Consider the following 24,690-nt stretch of genomic DNA (forward strand, 5'->3'; position numbering starts at 1 on the left):
CAGGCTGGAACTTAAAGTGAAAGAAGGCTGGGTGTCATTAACACACGGAGCGTGCCGGTCAGCCAGGCTTACTGTAATCCTCAGATCACCCAACCCATGCAATACCCCAGTCTCCCTCTGGGAAGTTGGCCAAGAAGAAGCACTAGAGCAGGGCATGGGAGTGGGGATATATATATATATATATATATTACAAAATGTAGGACTGGAATATGTTACAAATGCAAAATAACTGTAATACATTGCATTTTATATTTAATTTCCCATATAGGCTACAGATTTTATATGACATTAAGCCTCCTAAATAAATACATTATCTTCTAGACTAATATAGCACAATATATAACCAATCGTAATGTCTGTGGTTGTTGTTTCTGTGGTTTCTATTGTGGCTGTCTATTGTAGCTGTCTCTGGTATAACAGTAGTACTTTCAACTGAAAAAAATGGGCTATTACATAAAAAAGCAAAAAAAAAACAAAAAAAACATGTAAATATATTTACCTGCACACTTGGTGAGATAAAACATATGTAACATGTCACAAATGTCACAAATTCTAAACACATTGTGCCTGGTTTGGGTTTTTTGTCTCAAAACTTTTATTTGTTACAATAAAACTGCAGTGTAATTGATAAATAAATAAATAAATCAAGTTCACTTTATCCCCATTTAGTAATAATCTCCTGTGCCTCAAAATAAAGTTATTTTTCTTTTCTTTTGGAGTCTTCTGTGAATATCAATGTGTAAGAAAGTGCTAAAACATGAGAAGGTTTTATATCAATAGGAAAACTGTTTTATCATATGAATTATTTCTACTACATTTATTTCAACATTTTTAATGAAAATCAAAGGATGAATTGAAGATTGGATGAAATGAAAGAATGATCGTACCTGTTGTTTGTCCATTGGTTATTTCACCTGTTAAATTCACAATATAAGAATAATTGTTTATTATTGTGAAATATAATATTGTGTAAAATGTAATTTTAAATGACAGATTATAAAGCACTCACAATTAATCAGCAGCAGCAGTGACACACACAGTGAGATCAGAAACCTCATTTTGACAAACGGCACCTGCACACACACACGCACACGCACACACACACACACACACACACACACACACACACACACACACACACACACACACACACACACACACACACACACACACAAACAACATACACACATGAAATGTTTCTTATATGTTGTTGTATTTTATTCTTTCTTTGTTGTGCACATTTGTAAAACAACTATAACAGTCACTTAAATTCTTAAATAACACACTAATTTTACATAATATAAGAAACAGCCAAAGCTCATTAGAGCCAAATGGGATAAAACAGTAACTTTACCTGAGGTCAGATGCTGCTGCAGAGCAAACTCAGATTGATGACTGATCTATGAGATTCTCTCTTCAGTAGTTCAACACAGTGATACTGAACTGCAGCACTCACTATCTTATCAGTGCCTTTAATAACTGTAGGTGGACCTTTACTGGAACTAGATGTAATTTCTCAACAATCGCTTAAACCAGTTTTTTCATGTGACATTGAGATATTTGTTATTTGAACTGATGTTTCCTTGTGTACGCCTGCATTCAGAAAGACATTCTTTCACTCTTTGTTCACATAGATGTGAATCTAGATGGAATAACGATGGGTCAGTTTGATTAGTTCAGTACTTCAGTAAATGTACAAAAATAGTACCTTAAAACACCCAGTGAGTGATACAAGTGTCACAGAAAAAAAAAAAAAAAAAATATATATATATATATATATATATATTAATAATGGTAATTAATTATTAGTTTAAATAATTAATGATCACATTAAAAGCTTTAGAGTTCATCCCTAAGACATATTGGATGCAGGCAGTGGTCAAGTAAGACCGGGGTTGTAAGAAGTGCAAACTAGTAAGATCATAACAGGAATGCAGAAATACATATCAAATGTTTTTGAATGCAACTAACACCTCAAAGCTAAAGCCTAAAGTAAACTGTAATGTCTTTTAAAATAGCTGGGAAAAGGCATGCTCGTTTGCAAATCAATTAGGCAAATCGATATCTAATATTTGGGTATTGACAATGAATGGAAAAACAATGAGAAACAGCAACAAATCCTAATCATGGAACTTGATTTACAAAGACCACAGAGAATACATAAAACTAGACCAAACAGACAAATGCTGGCCCTTCCCTAAATGAGAATGTCATATACGTCTATATGTTTTATACATAGTTTTCGCATTGACAATGCCCTTCATAACACCTGTAACTCTGGCCTTTGTTCTTAAAGAATTTAAAGAAGTGAACATTATGTTCAGCGTTTTCCGGAGGAGCAACAATTACACTCTTCAGAATTGTTCTAAATTCCTCATGTGCACAAAGACTTCATCATCATTCAAAGAAGCCTGTGACACACTTTAATGTGTCCTGACATTGTGTCCCCTCTGTAAATGTACATATGTACAAGCGTGTGTATTTGTATACACACACATATTAATTTACACATATAGTTAAATAAGCAGTAATATTTAAACTAGATGTCTCACCATGTTGATTTGGCTCGATATTCTTAATGTGCAATGCTTTGTATATGTATGTGAAGAGTTTTTGGTAAAGAATTGAACAGTAAGTTTTGATTAATTAGTCATGACATTATTATGTAATTTACGCACTCCCTTGTCAAAATGGGGATCATGAGAAGCTTGAGAGCATGATCATTTAACAAGCTGAATAAATTAAGATTAGTTCATGTATTATGAGTTTAAATTTACACAGTAAATCTAGCAATAATATAAAGAACATTTAATCTTCTGAACTACAGTAAAGTATGAGCATCTCATGAGAAGTACTGTGTGTTTCCTAACCTGATATTCAGGTTTACTCTCATTTTTACACATTTCAGAGCTTTTAGGCTCTGAACCAACAGAATGGATTCCAGACAATGAATGATTGTTATCAAGTCTCCAAAGTGGATTTTTCCAGTAATTGTTGCAAATGCAGTTGATCGAGAATCCCTCAAACTATACAGTACATGACTGTCACCACTCCATTAACAGTCTTTTTTATTCTATTTTGCATTATCACACAACGGCAAATATGATGATTGCAGTTTCTTCATATTATTACAAATTGGCTAAATAATCATGTTAAAATCAGTCATAAGAATGCAGTAGATCATGTGATAAAAAGTAAAAGGGTTAAAAATTATGACGAGATTATCTAACCATCGATAAAGACAAACAGAATGAAATGTATGAATGTACAGCATGAAACCTGAACATTATTAGGAGCTGTTCGTATACTGGCTCTCAGTGAAGCTCAAGCCTCATGTATAAAAGTGTTATAGAAACACGCTTAAGAGGATGAATATTATCTAATTATTCCCTAAACAATCTCTGATTAGCATCTCATTTAATTAAAATGGATACTAATTTGACCCAAATGTTCATCATAAGCTTTTGTATGCCTAAGGTAAATGGATGTGCAATGAAAGATAAGCAAATGTATATCTGACACATTTAAAAACCTGTTATACTGAATATACTGGCTAAACTACAAGTTGCTCTGTGGTAAAACTAGCCGAAACCAGATCATGTAAACAAGTGTTGAGGTCAACTGTACACAACATAATTAAGCTTTTCAATTCACACAGAAATTACCATGCAGCTACTAAAGGTGTAGAAATATGACATTATGTTAGTTATTGTTAATATTAACATTATTAGATTTACATTAAATATTGGGTAATATTAGGGCAAACAAGTCACTTTTATAGAGGTTGTTTTATAGTTTTTAAGATGTTTTTCATTACAAATAGCATAGTTTATTATTAATATTGTTGTTGTTGCTATAGAAACCATAAAACCATGGTAATGAGGAGCTTGGTTTTTAGCTGTGTCTTGAACTTACATGTAAACTCTGGATTCTATGCAGTAACTATGGCAACTTTTCATTGGGAAACTACAAAGGAGAATTTAAGAGCTTTATAGCCTGGATGAATTAAAGACAAAGCAATGACGTTTGTGTAGATATGTTCAGTTCTAATAAACTTTAACTTTAAAATATTATTGAACATATTTACATATTTAATATATATATAACAACTAAGAGCCTTGTAATATAATGCAATATTTATATTGTCAAGCACATTTGCAGTATACTCAAAAATATTTATTTTTATTTGTTTCTGTTCTTTATTTGTTCAGTAATTAATTTATTTATTCCAATTTAAAGGACATTAATGAGGAAACGTATGGAGACAGAAAGAAGACATTCTAATGCTAAACCTATTTAAAGTAAACTAAGTCATATATGTGCTAAAGTTGTTGCTGTTCTGGAAACCTGTTTGATTTGACCTCATATTTAGTGTTAATGCATTTATGCTTTTAATATGTTGTAACCTGGAATATTTTCATATTTTATATACTATAGAGATATAATACATTGTATATCTGTGTTAAAGATATGGCTTTTCTTAATGTTCTTAATGTGGGCCTGACTACAACATGATATACAGGCCAAAGAGTCTTTCACATGTTCAGCATGTTAACCCTTAGAGACCAACTGGAACACAATCAATACCATTTATAGGTTAAAACTACACATGCAGGTCATACTTTATCTTACTTTCTACTTTATCATACAATAGCTCATATATTTATCATGTATTTTACATGTTTGATAGGAATTTGCAATCTGAATCACACAATATGGTCATTGACTACTGACATACTGCTTATTGTTTATGATCAAATGTAGAAATCTTCTAAGTATTTGATCTGTAATATTTTGTTGTCAAATCCAAACATATTTAGTTATAGAAACACGTTCACAATATGGTATTAATAATAATAATAATGACAGCTATTAATATTACGCTCTCAATCGAGGACAGTGTCAGAGGACTGCCTGAATGTGAACTTGCTAGTCAGGCATGCTAAATCAGCATGTATGGCCTATACTAAATCAGCATGTATGGCCTATGTATGGCCTATACTAAATCAGCATGCCTGACTATATGCAATGCAATAACCTTGCATATTTAATATTTAATTCCACAGTGCCTTTAAAGGTGCATTGTGTAATATTTAGGATGATCTGTTGACAGAAATGCAATTTCATATACATAACTATGTTTTCAGTGGTGTATAAAGACCATAATGAACCGTTATGTTTTTATTACCTTAGAATGAGCAATTTCTATCTACATACACATATAAGGGTCCCCTTACATTTAAATAGCAATTTTGCACTGACATTAGCCAGTAGCCCTTAACGGACACTTTCGTTTCTATGTTGTTCTTCGTGCAAAGAAGCTAGCTAAAGTCAGCAAATAAAACACTGACACAATGATGAACGAGTAGCAATAACATATTGTTTTACTGAATAATTAAGTGAACGTAATTTCTTAATTAATCTTTGTAAAGAAACATCATTGCTTAACTGGCTACTCTCTGGCTTCATCTTTTCCTGTCTCCACCGTAACTTCTGTTGGTTTCAATTCGCGACATCACCACAGTGCACCTTTAAGTGAAGTACAGGTTAAGTAAATGCTATGTAGACCTAATATTGTGCATTTAGGAAAAAATCCTATATTAAGTTTTTTTTTTTTTGGCAAGTTGTTTGAATTTGTAAGCCGAGATTTTGTTTCCTATCAAAAGTAACAGAAGCACAAGTCCTAGTTTTCTCCGGTTTGTGTTTATTTACTGTTCTAACTTAATTTTAAGTATGCAGGCTACATGTATTTTCCTATATTTTAAGCAAAACACACACAGATATGATCATTTTAATATATTTTTTTTAAATATTAGACATTTAAATCCATGTCCTTAGAAGCAGTCGAAGGTCAGAACACCCTTCAGAAAAACAAGACGGCCTAATACTATCATAAAATTACACAGGGACCAGACAGTTTCACATAATCACAGTCTGGATGAAGATTTAAAAATATATATTTTTATTTAGGAAGGAAGGATTTTATTTTTTCCCCCTCATAATACACAGTTATTAGCTGAAAGCATTTGTCGCAGTAATATATAGAGTATTTAAAATATATTTTAAGTATTTTAAGTACAATTGAAAATAAAGGAAGAAGCAATCAAATTAATTCTTATTTTACCATACTAGACAGAGAAAGTTATCATCATAAACTTAAGGGTCCTCATTATTATTAGGTGCAAATGCAAGTCAAAGCAGAACAATTTATAAGTTCAATGTCAATTGTTCCTAATCCAATGTACAGTGTACAAATCAGATATGACAAACAACATTTTTATAAATGTATAATCAAAGAATTCAAAGGTAATTGTATGTCTAAACATATAACAAAGTGTAGGCACTAAGGAGTGAAACCATCAAAATGATCAAGGAACCACAGAGGCCTGGTGCCCTGGACACTTGCACTTTTTCTGGGATCGGTATGTCTGAAGGGGGACAAGACATGGTTCAGTGCATGGTAAAGTTGCAAAAAAATAAATAAATATGGATTAAATCTTACAGAAATTTGACATAAGTAAAAAAAGAAAATTAAGCATTAAGGTTATTAAATTTAATGTTTACCCGAGCTCCGTTCAGACCAAACCAGAGGACCCAGGGATATGGAAGCACTGTCATGGAAGTCGAGAGACCTGCCCTCTCTCCGCTGGTGTCCAGAAGAACAGTTCTAAAGATTAAAAATGGATGTGATGAGATTTTTACAGTCTTCAACAGTGTCTTACTGCATACGCACAGATTACTTCACTCTAGATGGCGATATAATGCCAAAAACAGATTTTTAGTCTTCTGAAGGAACCAGAACAATCTGACACACGATTAGTGCACACTAATCTCACCGTTGAGCAGCGATTGCTTGACAGAAGGCAAAGGTGAACAGCACAGTGCAGGTAAAGCTTAGTGGAGTTTGCAGTGAAGATAAACATCCTGAAGGAGAAACGGCTGGATGTCGAGACGCCGTTCTGCAGCAGATCCACTGTGTCGTCATTTGGATTGGGACACCTGAGAATATCAATAATGACAAATTCTTTTTTTTGGAGACAGTCAATACAGAGTGATCTCCTGTAAATCATCACATATTTGCATTCCATGTTCAAAAATTTAATATTTTACTTTAGTTCTGAAAAACTGAAAGACGTGTAACGTAATGTAATCCTAGAGGTGATATGATTATTATTTATTCAGTAAAAATGTTACATTGAGTTAAGGCTAAGCTTAAAAGAATTTTTAAAAATCCCTGCTTTACTCTGAAAGGATGAGATCCCAGCGGAGGCTGTAATCAGGATCATTCACAGGTGTAGCCCAACACGTGTCCATCACCAGGGCAAACTGGCGGCTGTCGACCCCCTCAACACGAACTTCCACATGCATCTCCTGGTCGAGCTCTGCATCCACACGACCAGTGAAGGGCCGGGTAAACTCATCATCCTGATATGGAATCATCCGGACCTGATATCTGCCTTCACCAGCGGGAAGAGTCTTGTGCACAATGCTGTTGAAATAATGGATAGATCTGTGTTAAAACTATTATGTTTATGGATACAATTATGTTTAAAATAGATATTCTTGGTTCCGAGAATATAACCATATATTTACTTTTTAAATACATTTATTTTTCTGCTAAAAGGATAAGTTCACCTAAAAAGATTTGGAATATAGTTCAGGAGTTATATGGACCTTTTTTTTCTTTTTTTTTTACCTTTCTTAAGCTTGAAATTCCCCATGGGGATTAACTGCATTGAAAGATATGACCAGAAAAATGTGTGTGTTCTTTGGAGCAAATATTAACAAACAAAATGTCTGTTTTTGGTGAACTACTCCTTTTTAAAAAAATAGTGCTGTTTCACTCCCACCTCTCCAGTGGGTTGATTTCCACATTCATGGAAAGTGTTTGTGATTGAGGATAAACACAGCTGAAAGAAAGCTTCAGGATTTTCTTTCTGCTAATGATGAGACCTTCTGACCTCGGTGTCCCCAGAATAAAGTTACCATAGATGAAGTGGGTGCCGTTAGCCTGTGGACAACAAAGAAAACTTATGGAATTTAGTCTAAACTGAATTCAAAGTATATATATATATATAAAGCTAAAAGGTTTCATCAGTCAAGTAAAATTATGATGGGTTACGTATTTATGGTGGAGAAGTTCCAGTTTCTTTGTGGCATGGTGTTGTGTATCCTTCCCCTCTGAATCTCTTTGAGACTTTAAGAAGTCTTTAGGGAGGTTTGTTTGGGACCTTCCTTTGGTTGTTACAGATTGATCATACAGTATCCATCCTTACAGACCTCCCTACAGACTTCTCAAAGTCTCATAGAGAACTATTCTGGTTATATCAGGCACTACAAATATTTAGATTGTGTATTGAATAGATTATACATAGTTAAACCTACCACAAGATTTGTACCACAGATGTGTTCATCATCATCAAAATGGAATTCCACTCTGCCATTCCGGACCGTTCCTTTGCAGCTGGGATCATTGAGGTGTAAGACATCAGCTGGAAAACCAGCCTCAAAGAGCTGACAGCGAGACACAGATATGGAGCCAGAGCTGCTTTCACAGGTTTCTGAGAACTCTGAGTTAAAAAAAAAAAAAAAGGCAAAAGATTGTCAGAATTAAAAAAAAAAAAAAAGGTAACAAATGACTGATTTTTTTTTTTTTTTTTTTTTTTTTTTTAATGATACAAACCAAAAGAGTCAGGTTGTGGTCTGGGTTGGTCATCGTTACATAAACAGCCATAAACACCATTTTTCTTCCCACACCATTCATTCTCAGAGCAGTTGAGTTTAGAACAGCGATCTCTCACATCTAAGAAAAGCACAGATAGATGAAGGACAACACAAAGACACTGAGTCATGTTAACAGAATCAGAGCTTAACATTCTGGTCCCCTGAACGATTATTGCTCTGTATTCCTCAAGGTATTTTTCTCTAGCGAATTAAATGGGTCATTTTTATTTTTAATCATTTTCCCATTGAGCTCCAAAAAGATAGTGATAGTCAGGGTTTTTCACATTAATTTTCTATCCACCTGGCCATAAGAATTATATTGCTGGGGGGTTGTTACTTTCCCATTAAGATTTCCATATAAATGTCCTCAAAGTTCTCCACATGTGAAATATGTAGCAACGAATACTTTTAACCCAATCTAAGTCTGCCTAATTGCCTCTTTCTCTAAAGGTTAGCTCTTAGTTTAGTTCAGCTGCCTACATTTTTAGTAACACTGGTGACAAAATAATCTGTGCTGAAATGTGATTTTGACTTACCGCACCGCAGAATCGAGCGCCATTCTAGGATCTGTGTCTCCAAGATGGCACAAGCTGTCTCATAGGCCTCAACAGCTGAACATAGCATGCCATTTGCACGTGTGTAGAGACACAGATCATACACACAAGAGTAGAAGTAAGGTGCCGGGTCAACATGAAGATGGCAGTTCTGGAAGGGGCCAGTGGTGTTGGTGATAATACTACAGAGATCAGAATACCTCTGCCTGGATGGACACTCATCAACATTACCGGTCTGGTCTCTGGCACCACAGCTGAAGAATACAAGGAAACTTCAGGTCAGTTGCCTATACTATTTCATCATTTGGATAAAGAAAGGGTTTACAGGTGAACAACAAACATAATTTCCTATTCATAAAAATTTTAAACTAAAGCAGTGCTTCTCCACTTGTTATGAAGCAAGACCTTTCAGTAGAGGCATTACATTGGACATTGAGTGGTGACTCAACAAAATACTAAAAGCAAACAAAAGTAAATAAGTTTAACCTTAAACATATTGAACATTAGCATGAAATCAACATTTGGAAGCCAATCTCTCTCTCTCTCTCTCTCTCTCTCTCTCTCTCTCTCTCTCTCTCTCTCTCTCTCTCTCTCTCTCTCTCTCTCTCTCTATTTCGGTTTCTCCCACTCAAGGGTTGGCAGAGTGGAGTCATCCACAGAGTTATTCGGCACAGCTTTTACACCGGATACATAACCCTTTAAAAGTCCTTAACTTTTGCAACCCTGAGCAGCACTGAGACTGCAGTAGCTTGTGTAACCTTAGTGGTTGGGACACTCAGACTTTATTGGAAATATAGTGCATCCAATTGACCTAAGCTGCATGCCATTGGAAACCCACCCTGACACAAGGAAAGCATGCAAAACCCAGCCGGAACATGAGCCAGTCAATAATAAACCATTTAATGCATTTATGCAGTGTTTCATTCTGTCACTCCATTTACTTTTCTGCATTTGCCAGACTCTTTTATACAAAGTGAGTGTATTGCTTTCAATACATTTTATCAGTTCATGTATTCTCTGGGAATCAAACCCATGGTCTTGCCTTGACAGTGCCTTGCCATTTCCCCTGTCCACCACTCTATCAAAACAAACCTGAGACACATTTTTGTCACAAATGTAAAGTCTTGCGGTTCTTACCCTGGAATGCTGGTGTCTGATTTCCAGCCATGACCAAAGGAAATGTCATCAGAAGCGAGTTCTCCACTGGGCAGCACTTTGTCATCTGCAGGATTACCATTGAAATTCCCACACATTCCACACAGAGATCCAGAGAATCTTTCACTCACTCTGACTAGAAGGCTGCTATGTCCATCAAAATGGACAATAAATTCATTGAATGCATTTAGAATTACAAATCCCTGATCCTCGTGTACCTCTACAAGATCATTGATTTGATAAGCTGGTGTGTCAATAGCATTTCCATCAACCTGGAGGAGAATCAGAAAATTTCAACATAAAAAAACGAGAGAAATTGAGAGAAAATTTACATTGAAGTGTATACCAAATTTATATCATTTCAAGTGCAACTTACTTTAACTCTCCTGTTCTGCCCAATACTGATGTTCATATGCTGTCCATGCTGAGACAACCAAACATCCACTGCAGACACAAATGACACCACCATGTTCCCCCGGTGCCTGTTGGTGGCCACCACACGGAACTGCAGATCACTGTCCGTAACATTACCACAGGTCTGGGCAATCTCATAAGAACACGTGCCCTGGTAGGATTAACACAATACACAGTCTCCATTATTACTTTCACTTCCAACACAGAAATAAGTCATGGCATACATTCATTAATCAAAGAATCTTCACGTATTTATGAAATACGTTAGCAGTCAAACTTGTTAACATATTCTAAACTTGACTGTTTACTCAGCTGTCCCTCATTAGTCAGATACAAAACAAAAGTTAAGGTAAGGTGCATAAAAAAATAAAAATAAAATTAAAATAAAAAAAAACAGCAGACTTTATGTTATGGTCTAGTTCTGTTTTGTTTTGGGTTCATTTTCATTGATTGCCACATTCCCGTTTGCCTGATTTCTGTCTGCTAGTTTGTTTCCATACTTAGTTTCAGTTTCTGTTGATTACTTCACTGTGATGGCCTGGGACACACAAGAATTTTCAAATCTTAAATTATTTTAAAAGAAAAGGAGATTGATTTAAAAAAAAACAAAAAAAACATTATAATCCTCTCAATGCACACACTAGACGATTTGGCTAGACCGCGGGACAACACACCTGCCGATTGTAGCAACATTTTCACATCACAGTGGCAATTACACATATATGAGATCTCACAGAAAACCGCGTGATCAAATGTGACTTTAAAAGAAAAACAAATATGGAGGACAATCAACGTCGTCAGCTGGCTCTTCTGGAATGTGTTATATTTTACAGCGAAAACCATAAAAGGAGAAAGAATAGGGGTGAAATCTTGGCTGAGAAGACACTAAAGATGCGGCTTATACATTCAGCAGCGCAAGCTTTCGTGACATGTTTGTGTGCCATGTTTCAGCTATAAAAACACATAACATCTGGTTGAAATTATATTGCGGTTATCCCGTCGGAGGCAGCCCGATCAAGAGTCATAAATATAAAAAAATATATATTAACAATTTGGGATTGGAGAGGCTCAGACTCGATCGGGAGCAGTAAAATTTTCGTAATGACAACACAATTAATGATTTTTTTGGACAAAAAGTCGGTTGCGACAAGCCTCGACAAGCCAGATCGTGGCTGAATGCAGATCAGGCCCCAAAATCGGGCTTAAAATCTTGAAGCGTGAGGCCAGTTCTTTGTCCAGTCATGTTAATGTTATTGTGTACTTGCCTTGTTGGTTTTCTCCAGTGTATTCCCCTGGATTATTAAAAAGAATTGTGGAATTCATTCTGATTTGTGCATGTTTATCTACACATACTGTAACAGTTTAGCAGTTTATACCTGAAAGTGGGCCACAGCCCCATCAAAGGTGATGTAGTGGGGATCGCCCCAGACTGTGCATGTGGACATTGGACTGAAGCAGTCACGACGTCCATTTCTGACCGCACACTCCATGGCCGCTGGGCAGAAAGATGCAGTGCAGCGTAGATCATTTGGAGCAAAACACTGACAGCGTTGGGAGCATGTTGAATCCCAGAACTGTTCATCAATCTACAAAATCAACAATGACAAAAAACTTTACATTTCCATGACATAACATCAGTGAGTATTTTTACATACAAAAAAAAAATCATGATATAGCCATGTAGTTTTTAGGAGTACCATGTATGATGACTATACAATCTTTGTACCATGGCATCACCAGAATGGTTTTAAGTGTTTAAGATGATTTATGGAACCATAATACACTAAGGCTATGCTTCCCCTTACCCAATGCTCTATATAATAAGGCTCAACATGTAAACATTATATTTTAATCCTCACATGATAGTAGAATCCATCATACAAGCAGCCACATTGTTCCACTGGTACACAGAGTCCTCCACTTCTCACAAATCCCTCATCACAGAAACAACCTTCTGAGCATGTGTGTTCACAACTAGCATCGATGCTGCTGGCGCACGTGTGGCCACAGTCTGTTCCACACACCTCATAATGACTGTTTGGGATGTTTGATGAGCAGTCCATGACTGGCAATGTAACAGAAAATATATGTACATGAAACATAAATGCTATTAATATATATGCACAGCATTAAATATTTGAGATGAAATGAAAACATATTTGTTTCATAAATTAATTTAGCAGACGCTTTAATCCAAAGCAACTTACAAATGAGAACAATAGAAGCAGTTAAACTAACATTAGGACATTAAATTAAAATGTAGTTTAAGGGGCCATTCACATATAGCGTCCTTTGCGCGCTCAAATTCGTTATTTCAAATGTATGAATTTTCTCCATGTTTTTTACGTTTTTGAAGAATGGAGTGCACCCAAACACTACAGGTTTTTTTCTCTTCTCCGTAAATAAATCTTGTAGCAGAGCTACAGCGTTTTTCAGTGGTGGAAATCCATTACTAAACTTCCTGGTCATTGTGGAGAGCGCAGTTCATGGTTTCATAGCAACGACAGACACCACGGGAGCACAAGCGCTTTGGAAAGGAGGAGAAAACGGTGCAACCGTGGTTTCCATGGTTTCTTAGACGCGATATGTGAACGGCCCCTAATTGCACTGGTCTTTTTACACACTGTATCTCAGCCACATCTCCAGTCACTTACCACACAATGCAAGTTCTCTCCAGGGGTAGACCATGGCATTGACAGACTGACAAGCACTCACATATGACTGGACAGAGCGACACAAAACTTCATTACTGTTCCCAGAGATGCACACATCAAACACACAGTTATCAAAATAGGCCTGTGGATCTACAGATCCATGGCAGAAGCTAAAGGGGCCCTGATTGTCTCTGATGATCCCACACAAGGCTTGAGTTGTGCTCTCATCTTGGCACAAAGGACAATGGTCCCCACAGCCATGATTGCATGACATGTCATCTTCAACCATCCATTCTGCCCCAAACTGGTCTACTGAAGGTGCCAGAGCACCTGAAGGAGTGAGGAAGTCATCCTCCGGATGGCCATTAAAGTTACCACAGATGCCACACATAATTCCACTGTAGTCTGCTGGCACAACAATGTTGACCTCCCAGGAACCACCATAAATGACACTTAAACCAAAGTCAGTTGAGACATAGACAAACTGTCCTGTGGAGTAGACAGACACTCGACCAGAGTCAAGATAAACAGGGAGGTTTCTGATCTCTTCATCAACCTAATTGAAGAAAAAGTTGAGCTTGTTAATACAAACATTCTTATCAATATTTACAACAATAAAGTTTTTCACGTATAATCAATGGCAAAATACTGTAAGTGGGACTTGCTTACCTTAACAGCAGAATAACCATTCATGTCCTGTGACATGTGAACAAGATGCCCAGAGACATTAACAAAAACTTCAACAGTTATTGACACAGGCCATCCATTCCATGCTTCATTTCTTGCTTCCACTTGGAAGTGTGGTAGTCCACGAGTATCATTACATACTGTGGCCAGCACATATCGGCATGTGCCTTGAAAGTCAAAGTAGGTTCTATCAAAGGAGATATAATGGGGATCTCCAGAAGCATAACAGCTACCATGTGGATGAGGATGGCAGCCATACTCCCCCTCCACCACACTGCAGATTTCTTGGTAACTGCAAGATGATGGTGTACAACGGACATTACCAGTGATTCCATCACAGACACACAGGAACTGGCACTCTTCACCATGCCAGAACTGTTCTCCAGGCTGCCGATAGCGGCCATGATAGTGGCAGCCGCAACCAGTGGGGGGAACACAGCGATCTCCATCCAGCACTAGTCCATCATTGCACTGGCATCCCCCCTGGCATGGCAGAGCGCACTGGAAGGGAAATGAGAGGCTAGGGCAGGACGCAGGACAGGATGTGCCACACAGTTCAAAATGGGTATTTGCTGGACAGTTGGGATCTGGGATAATTAAAACAAAATGGGATGGAAAAGGCAATGAATGATCAGAATTTTGAAGAAGATGTATACTTTTTATTCTTTCACTTTATCTTTATAACTTTATAAGATACTAACCACAGTGGGTAACACTCCTCCACTCTCCAACTGCAATGCCATTGTGTTGGCAGTGAAGTGTGTACCCTCGCAGGGCTTCACATAGAGCCTCCCTGGCACCCTCCGTCTGCTCCAGCATCTGAATGCAGTCTTCAATCCGCTGCCTAGGGTCTAGTGTTCTGCTGCACTCAGCAAATGGTCCATCGTTCATTGCCATGATGCTGCAGAGCTCACTGAACTCACTTCTGTTCTGATAAAGTCCTGGTTCCCAAATGTCAGCTGGGTCCTCACAGTGGGCTGACAGGGATCCGTCACGCCAACTATCGGCAAATAGCTGGGAGTCATCGAGCAGGACCCCATCTGGGCTGTAGAATTCATCATCAGTGTTTCCATTCAAGTTCCCACACAGACCTCCAAGTGTACCATTGTAAGTGGTTGGAGCCGTGATTCGGACAATGTGCGGCCAGTCAGCTCTAACGGTCACTCCAAAGTTTGTCTCCAACACGAAACCCCTCACACTACTGTGATAGATGTGGATCTGACTGGAACCAACACTGATGGGAAGGCCAACCATCTGTCCATCCACCTGAGGAGAGTATACAAGTAAATTGATAGGTAACACTTTACAATAAAGTTCTTTTTTTTTACTGTTCATTTTAGTTTGTTAGCTCTGGTGAATTAAATAATACTAACAGATAAAACTTTATATTTTAATCATTTTAGTAAATGTTGAAATTAACATCAACTAAGATTCATAAATGCTTTAGAAGTATTTTTCATTGTTAGTTCATGTTAACTAATGAATTAACTAATGTTAATAAATGGAAACTTATTGTAGTGTTACCAATTGATCTAGCATATTCTTGAGAGTTCTTGAGACTGTTCTTAAAGGGATAGTTCACTTTGAAATTCAATTTTGGTATGTTTTAGCTTACCTTAAGGGCATCCAAGATGTAGGTGTCTTTTTTTCCGCAGTAGTTTCAATTTTGATATTTTTAGGTCAAACCGTTCTTGTCTGTCAGTCATATAATGCAGGTCTATGGTCACCCCCTCAAAGAGCATGCACAGAGTCCAAATTAAAACACTAGATGTCGCTTGGCTACGATTTCGTTCCAATGAACTGCAGTAGCCAAGGCGACGTCTAGTGTATATATCTATACCCGCCCGCGCCCTCAGATTTGGACGCGGCTGTGTTATAAGAGGTAAAAACGATATAAATACTGTTCGTTTTCTTACACAAACCGCTCGTTTCGTGTCTTAGGCCATCAATGTGTACTTACGATGGGGAATTGTTTAACTTGGACGTCGGGGAATTGTTTTAATTTGGACTCTTTGAGGGGGTGACCATAGACCTGCATTATATGACTGACAGACAAGAACGGTTTGACCTAAAAATATCAAAATTGAAACTACTGCGGAAAAAAAGACACCTACATCTTGGATGCCCTTGAGGTAAGCTAAAACATACCAAAATTTAATTTCAAAGTGAACTATCCCTTTAATACATGAAAAGAGAAAATAGTTTTTTAGCTAACCTGTACATTGCTACCTTCTCCCAATTCAATGGAAACATGAGTTCCTCCTGCCTCAAAATTCAGAAACCTGGAAAAGTCTTGAAGGCCTCTGGGTACTTTCTCCACTGTCAAAACAAAGTATGGCAGTTGGGATGGCCCCATCACTCTTGCAAGGATCAGTCCACAAGCTCCTGGGTATCTAAAAGTTTGTCCATCAAATGTATGGTATGAACCCAGGCCTTCAACTGAACAGGTAGCGTAACTGATGGGTTGGCAGCCCCTCACACCATTATGGAGTCCACACACCTCTGCTGGACCACACTGGTGCTGATAGCAGACCATTGACCTGCTACTGCAAAAACATTGTCTCCCACAGTCCTCGTCCAGCACTACTGACTGTCCCTCAGAGTAATAGAAGCCCTCAAATGTGCAGCCACAGTTCACTTCAGGCACACATTGTCCAGCACTGAGGATGTACCCATCATCACAAATACAGCTCTCCTGATTGGGCAAGGGACAGTTTATTGGGGCAGCTGGGTTACTGCAAGTTGCAGGGCAGCTTGTTCCATTGGACTCAAAATGACTGCGCTCAGGGCATATGATTTCTGGAAATGGAGGGCAGAAATACAAATATGCATCAAACTCTGGATCTTTTACCTTGCACAAATATTTCAGTTACTTTAAGCTGATTGCCAGACTTACTTATAATAAAGATGGCACTTACCACAAAAGCCTGGTTGTCTCCACTGTCCAAGTTGTACACCCTGCTGTTGGCATTGAGCAGAATACACATTGAGAGCCTGGCAGAGAATAGGCTGGTAACCTCCTCCTAAGCAAAGATCATAGACACAGTTCTCTATGTAGGTCTGGGGTGAAAACACAGAATGGCAAGATGTAAAAGGCCCCGAAACATCTCCCAGGATTCCACAGTGATTTGTGTCACTGTAAAGGCTCATTTCACTGCTGGTACAAACCGCACAAGCGAGACCTGTGCACCTGACATCATGGCATTCAGGATCTGTGTCCCCCTCTACCCTCCAAGAGTTTGCAAAGTCAACATCTGAGCTCAAGATCTCCCCAGAGACTGAACGGAAGTCATCTTCAGGATGTAGGTTATAGTTCCCACAAAGACCACATGTGGCATTCTGATAGTCATAAGGTACAGAGATGGTGACATAGCTATATGCATCATAGGTCACTAGGAGACCAAAATCTGTGCTGATGGCCAAGGAAAACCCTGACTGATAGACTTGGATGGATCCATTGTGGAGGGTGAATGGTGTTGCTAGAAAGGTCCCATTAACCTTGACAATGTTGACAAAAAAGAAATTAGGAAGATGGATGGATAGCTGAACTCAACTCAACATTACAGCAATACAGTGATAATTACCTTTGCCTCATAATAATGATCTTTGACTAGTTCAATTTCTTCATTATACACAAATACTCTGACCATCCGAGTCCATGACACATGAGTACTACCCCGATGCTCGTTTTTCCCCTCAATGCGATAGTACGGCAAACCATTTCCACAAGCCTAAACAATAATTCAAATTCAAAATCAGTAAATGACTGTACAATCTCTTCTACAATAAATAGAAAGTCATAGTAACATTACTAAAATTTCTAACCTCAGACAGAACATATGTGCAGGTTCCTTGAAAGTGAAATATCTGATTGTCAAAGGTGTAGTAGTGAGGATCACCCGAGATGGTGCATGTTTGTCTCTGAACGTTCTGACAAGAGTATTGGAAAGCAGCTGGACGACAAGCTTGGGAATAAGAACAGGGCTCAAAGCTGCACTGGATGCCTCTTCTGGTACAGGTGCATCTCTGCTGACAGGTGGAATCACTCCAGAAGGAGTCTCCCAGCTGCACTGGAAAACCTATAACAAAGAGTTTATGGATATAAACACCAAAAGTGTGTAATTACTGGAAGGCTTCACCTATGGCTCACTAGCATGATACCATTACATTTGTCATTCATAGTCTTCCAGAAATTAGCAAATATTTCATGCAATCAGAAAAGCAGTTTTACCATTAAATTGACAACCACGTGTTCCATGATCTGTTCTGAAGGCCCATCTGCCTGGCACATTGACATTGCTGCTGTATGGTAGGCTTGTGATGTCATTCTGGAGTGATCCAGTAATTGAGAAATGGTGACTTGAGTCGATGGTGTCATAACCAGCCTAATGATAAGGAAGACATTCAGATGTCTGATTATTTAGTCATAAACAGTTCAGTACATCATATCAATGTCATCTTGTGCCTACCTGTACATATCGTTGCGTTGGAGCGATTGCACCGTAGTTCATTACAACAAATGAGAGATGGCCATTTGAAATCAAAACCACTTGGAAAGATGTTTCCTTAAAAAAAGACAAATAATATATATATATATATTTTTTTTTTTAGTGAAGCAAGAAAACATGTGGTATACCGATTTTTATTTTTAAATGGGCACATGACGGTCTCCATGGTACCAAATTGTTCTACTTACTGTTCCTGAATTGGAGTAGTATGCAACTCTATCCGATGTTGCAACAAAGACCCATGAAGCAGAGAAACTCAAGTCAGGGAAGTATTGGTTTATGTCTTGGGTCGCCTGTGTAAGGACACTGCCAGAGGTGTACTGTTGATATGAGATAATTCCATTCCAACGGTTGTCAATATCTGTCCAGAATGGAGCAATGAGGTCTTTCCCTCCATAAGTTGGGAACTGGTATGGAGTGTAGCTGGACCATGCCCCGTCAAAAGTCAAGTGTCCATTGTTGTTAACCTGAAATAGAAGAGGTCTGATTAACAGATACAGGTTTCTTAAAAAATATGCTACATTGCTTGTAACAGTAATTTAAACCGCAGCGAATTATCATTTTTCCCATTTACTTTTTCTCAAAAAGTGTGATGTTTATAGACAGAGGTGCACATAACTTTATTGGTCTGGTTCTCAAGGGAGCACCTGGAGATGCTGCTTGATGCTCACACTTTACACGGCACACTTATACTACAAGCTGTTGTCATCACTTTCCTCCTGACTGCTCTCCTCACTATCTTCTTTTCTCTTGAACATGGTAGATGATGATGATGATGTTTTTATTTTATTAACATTAATGACACAGACAACAGCAGGAATATTAGGCTGCTGTCACTTTAAGACTGAATACATGGACCGAATATTCTGACACACATCCAGTTTCTTTCTCAACAGTCGACTTATGACATAATCGAGAGAATTCTTGTCCAGATGGGTATTTTGACATTAATTTGTGTCTATGTATCTGTTCAAGCGCAAAATAATGCGAAAGAGGAATCAATTTGGTGTCTGAGCGCTGTCTGAAGCGTGTCTCTCTCTCTCTCTCTCTCTCTCTCTCTCTCTCTCTCTCTCTCTCTCTCTTTCTCTCTCTCTCTGCGCGTGCGCTCACTTCGGGTGTGTGAGGCTGTGCGCTCAGATAACAACGTGCAAGTCCTGATTTTTTCCTCTTCTTCCACTTTTAAATTGTTTGAATATGTAGATTGACAAGTTGCACCCCTAATAATTAATGAAAACACGTATCATAATGATTGCTATCTTACAAGAGATAGAGAAAAATCCTACTCCAGTTAGTAAAAGTGTCCCTGTCCCCAAAAATGTAGGTACTCAAAAGTACTTCTTTTTACATTTTCTGATGCGCATTGTTTATTTTTACCACACATGCACACTCATAATCCAATATCCTCTCATATCAGATTGACTTACATAAATTTGGTTGTATGTTTGCCCAAAAAATATAAATGGCTGCTGGAGGTATATGACTGATGAACTCCCATCATCAATGCGTCCATTCACTGAGTCTCCAGTTCCAAATGGATAAAATCGGCTCGTAATATTGATGCCATTGTCTGAAAAAACAAAACAAAACAAAAAAACAGCATTGTAAATGTGCATCATTTCAATTTCATTTACCCTAGTGTCCCCATCATAATATTTGTATTCTCAGTATAATGAAATGCATATTATGTATTATTGTGGCCATATATCAGCATGGCTGTGATTTCCAGTGGCCTTGTGCCTATGGCTGAATCCCTTTAACATAGCTCATAATATACTTGCCTATATGGCTTTATAAATTATTTTATAATATTTACTTGCATCACAAACACATACCATGGATCTGATTTTCTCATGCCAAACAAAAATCCTCCAGATTGAAAAATAATACATTATATTACCAGTCGTAGTGTCCATGGTTGTAGTTTCTGTTGTTGTAGTTTCATCTGTGGTTGTCTCTGGCGTGACAGTAGTAGTGGTAGTGCTTATGTTGCTTGAATCTGAAATATATAAATATTACATACAAAAAAACAATGATCACTTACATAAACAAAGGGCACATGTAAATATATTTACCTGCACAGTAAGCCAAACTGCAGACAGTTGGGCTCACAAACTCATAGACATAATAATCTCCTGGACAGGCTTTGACTTTAATGGGATTGGATTGGAAATAGCAGCAGTTATTGCTCCAGTGACCGCAGACATCTCGAGTGACCACTCCATCCTCAACTGTTGGATGTCCTCCGTTCAGCCACAGTGGAGCATGAGTGCCACAACTATACTCATCAACACATGTGTCTGGCATCTGAACGCTCTGACCCTGAATGAAGAGACGGTACCAGCCGTTCCAGCTGACCGCAGTGTCACACATTATTTGAGAGGAATGTTGATTGTTGGTGGCTCTCCATGAATCATCCAGAACATTGTAGTTGTAGCAGGGGTCAACAGGGGGAGCTGTTGTCACAGAAACATTACAAATATACATTTTGCTGAATGAATAAATGGGTGTGATTAAAAAAAATAAAAAAAATTGTTGAAGTTGAGCTATGAAATGTTGTCTCCAGAACGATTTTTACTTAAGCTCCCTGTTTCATTTGTGTTTTAAGCTCAAAGCTGAAAACAATTGGTTGTGAGCTTTCAGAACATCTCCACTCATTTAGCTGACAAAACAAGTGTTAAAAACAGCTGAACTTGAGTCCCTTTGCAAACTGAGTACCAGTTTTAGTACCACCTTATTTGAAGTTCCAAGCGAGCCGTACAAAACTAAAATGTGACGTGTTAACACTGCAGATCACTGATTGGTCAGAGAGAATCGTCACTACCAGCGTCATTGGATTTGGTGCAACTATAACAATCAGTCTATAATCCCACCCACTTTATAGCAGTACTAAACTGCAGTGGAAAAGCAAACCCAGCCAAAGTAAAGCGAGCCGAGCCGTAAATGAAGATTCTGTCATCATAAACTCGCACTCAAGTTTTTCCCAACCTCTATGAATTTCTTTCTTCTGCTGAACAGAAAAGAAGATATTTTGAAGAATGTTTGTTAACAAACAGTTTTGGGTCACCATTGATTTCCATACTATGGGAAATAAATACTATTTTTCAATGGTGCCCCACAACCGTTTGGTTAAATTTTTTTTTTTTTTTATTTACTTTATTGTGTTCAGCAGATAAAATAAATTCATACAGGTTTGGAACAACTTTAGGGTTTTGGGGTTAAAAAATAAGTTTAGGGTTACAAAATGTGTTTGAGAAACTTTAGTTTTAACTATTTACAACACTTCAGTACTTCACTTTGCCTAGAAATGCATTCTTTGTTTCCATTTTAAGAGTTTGAGTTGCATACTCATTTGTGAGCTGTATTACTTCTTGTTAATGTGATTTTTTTATTTACATTTTTTTTATTATCTGTTTATGTAAAATATTATAATGCATTTGCTTAATGTGATAATCAGGAACATTTCAATGTTCAATAATGATTCAACAATGCATGTCCAAAAAGATGCTCATGAGAGTTTATTAAAGAAGCAACACAATACTTTACCAGTGGTTGTGATTGGTGGAGTCATGGATTCTATGGATGGGATCATCTCTGTTGTTGTAGACGCTGATGTGATGGACTGGTTTGAGGCATCTGGTATTAGGAACATTTTATATCAACATTAATAATTTTCAAACAAAATCCAGAAAAAAATTAAAGAATGAGGATTGTATAAGTAAGTGCTCACCAACACAGTAAGCTCCGCAAAATATTGGCTTGACAAACTCATAAACATAGTAATTTCCTGGACAGGCTTTGACTCTTATAGGGTGGGATGTGTAAGTACAGCAGCCGCTCCATGAGGAGACACAGACCTGACGGGTGACCACTCCATCTTCCAGCTGTGGGTGCGAGCCGTTGAGCGACAGTGGGTTATAAGTGCCACACATGCCTTGATTTACACATGATTCTGGCATCTGAGTATTTTCACCATTGTAGAACATCCTGTACCAGCCATTCCACTCCACATTAAAATCACACATACTGTAGTAGTTATAGTTATTATAGTAAGAGTTGTCTGTGGCTCTCCAAGGCTCATCCAGACTGGTATAGTTGTAGCAGGGATCGACACTTGGGGTGGAGAAAGGTACTATTAAGGAAAAAAGAGAAAGAGAGCATTATATATTGAAGATTAAATATATTTAAGATGATAATATGAATTCAAACCAATACAATTCATGATAAGCACATCAAATATAAAGATGAACTAATGTACCTGCACAATATACAGGATCTGGGATTGAAAGAGTTGGTCTGGTAAATTTGTAGACATAATAATTTCCAGGACAAGCTTTGACTTGGATCGGGTCGGATCTGTAGCGACTGCACTGATCATTACGGGAGCCGTAAACTTCACGAGTAACAACTCCATCTTCTAGCCGAGGATGAGAGTCACCAAGCCACAGAGAACTATAACCTCCACATGACATGTAATAAAAACACCACTCAGGCATCTGAGCACTTGATTCATTAATGAAGAGTCGATACCAGCCATCCCATTCTACACGAGTGTCATCCTGATCAGATATGTATCCATAACTAGACCAGTAATTGAGTGTGCTTCTCCAGTAGTTGTCGAGTATGTTGTAGTTATTACATGGTTCATAATCTGTTAGTGAGAGGTGATGAGACCAAAACAAACAAGTTATATATTTCAACAAGGAACTTCACAAGTGCAAATCTGAACCAGTCAAACACTGTTATAATCATGAGATTCATAAACCATTCATACACAATGTGACTGTGTAATAGTAAAAATGTTTATGCATAAACATTTCCATTTAAACTGAAATGTAAATCTTTCATTAACACTAACACTCATGTATTCATTCATATATATTATTTACAACTTACTCAAGGTGATGCTGGATCCAGTGGTTATATCTGGACTTATAGTGGAAACCGCCTGTGAAATAGTGTTGACATCTAAAAGGAAGGAAATTCATGTCATGCAGAAATCATTTACAAAAAGTTTTGAAATACTTAAATAAATGAGGAAAGCACAGTACCTGTACAGTATCCTGAACACCAGAATAGTGGATTCACAAGTTCATAGACATAGTAATTGCCTGGACACGCTTTCACTCTGATGGGTTTTGTCTTGTATTCACAGCAGTTACTCCAATAACCACTACTACAGACCTCCCTGGTCACCACTCCATCCTCTATCTGAGGGTGAGGATCACTGAGCCACAGATTGATGTTTGCGTTACAGGTGTATGAACTAACACAGGTCTCTGACATCCGGATGTCCATTCCATAGTAGAAAAGCCGGTACCAGCCATTCCAGGAGAAACGTTCATCACAAATGTAATCTCCACTTTCATTGTTGGCTCTCCAGGGACGATCCAGAGACTCATAGTTGTAGCAGGGATCACTGCTGATGCTTTGGAAAGCAACTGTCATGGAATTTGCAAAAGGCAAGGCAAGGCAAGTTTATTTATATAGCACATTTCATACACAATGGTAATTCAAAGTGCTTTACATACTATTAAAAATAATCAGAAGAAATAAGAATATACAAAACAGTTTAAAATAAAGAAACAAGAAAGAACTAAAAATAATTAAAACAGTTTAGAATAAAGAACAGTTTAAAATAAAGAAACGAGAAAGAACTAAAAATAATTAAAACAGTTTAGAATAAAGACTAAAATAAGACACAGTATAAACAGTCGGACAAACAGTGACACAGTGCTCATTCATTAAATGCAAAGTTAAACAGAAGTGTTTTGAGTCTGGATTTGAATGTGACTAATGTAGGAGCACATCTGATCTCCTCTGGAAGCTGGTTCCAGCTGCGGCTGGCATAATAGCTAAAAGCAGACTCACCATGCTTAGAGTGAACTCTTGGAACTTCTAGCTGATGTGATCCTAATGATCTGAGTAATCTGTTGGGTTTGTATTCCGTGAGCATATCTGCAATGTATTGAGGTCCTAGGCCATTAAATGATTTAT

The 24,690-nt window shown here is 37.7% G+C and overlaps 2 protein-coding genes across 2 annotated transcripts; both read right to left on the bottom strand.

Moving 5' to 3' along the window:
• Window positions 1-5,691: 5,691 nt before the first annotated feature.
• On the bottom strand, window positions 5,692-20,658 carry LOC307146824 (alpha-tectorin-like). The gene is made up of 24 exons (XM_079851126.1): window positions 20,594-20,658; window positions 20,121-20,263; window positions 18,885-19,163; window positions 18,658-18,753; window positions 18,420-18,573; window positions 18,014-18,267; window positions 17,773-17,919; window positions 17,107-17,686; window positions 16,404-16,987; window positions 14,890-15,454; window positions 14,171-14,775; window positions 13,502-14,057; window positions 12,707-12,912; window positions 12,224-12,433; window positions 10,810-10,998; window positions 10,416-10,705; window positions 9,261-9,532; window positions 8,684-8,803; window positions 8,386-8,570; window positions 7,851-8,011; window positions 7,244-7,489; window positions 6,837-6,999; window positions 6,565-6,667; window positions 5,692-6,428 (listed from the first exon to the last, which is right to left on the bottom strand). The coding sequence occupies exons 1-24, from the start codon at window positions 20,607-20,609 to the stop codon at window positions 6,319-6,321; spliced, it is 6,234 nt and encodes a 2,077-aa protein (XP_079707252.1). The 5' UTR covers window positions 20,610-20,658; the 3' UTR covers window positions 5,692-6,318.
• Window positions 20,659-21,846: 1,188 nt separating this feature from the next.
• LOC307146696 (uncharacterized protein) lies at window positions 21,847-24,141 on the bottom strand (the record flags this gene model as incomplete). Its single annotated transcript, XM_079850906.1, has 5 exons — window positions 21,847-22,329; window positions 22,424-22,825; window positions 22,952-23,344; window positions 23,590-23,661; window positions 23,745-24,141. The coding sequence occupies 5 exons, from the start codon at window positions 24,139-24,141 to the stop codon at window positions 22,202-22,204; spliced, it is 1,392 nt and encodes a 463-aa protein (XP_079707032.1). The 3' UTR covers window positions 21,847-22,201.
• Window positions 24,142-24,690: the final 549 nt, after the last annotated feature.

The sequence above is a fragment of the Squalius cephalus genome (assembly GCF_949319135.1).
Source record: "Squalius cephalus genome assembly, chromosome: 19".
Lineage (NCBI taxonomy): Eukaryota > Metazoa > Chordata > Actinopteri > Cypriniformes > Leuciscidae > Squalius > Squalius cephalus.

Excerpts from the sequence above, each read along its gene's own strand:
- LOC307146824 (XM_079851126.1), bottom strand. Across the intron at positions 17,920-18,013 it reads GCACATATGTTCTGTCTGAG|GCTTGTGGAAATGGTTTGCC; the intron begins GTTAGAAATTTT and ends ATTATTGTTTAG. Across the intron at positions 12,434-12,706 it reads ATGATGGATTCTACTATCAT|ATTGATGAACAGTTCTGGGA; the intron begins GTGAGGATTAAA and ends TTGATTTTGTAG.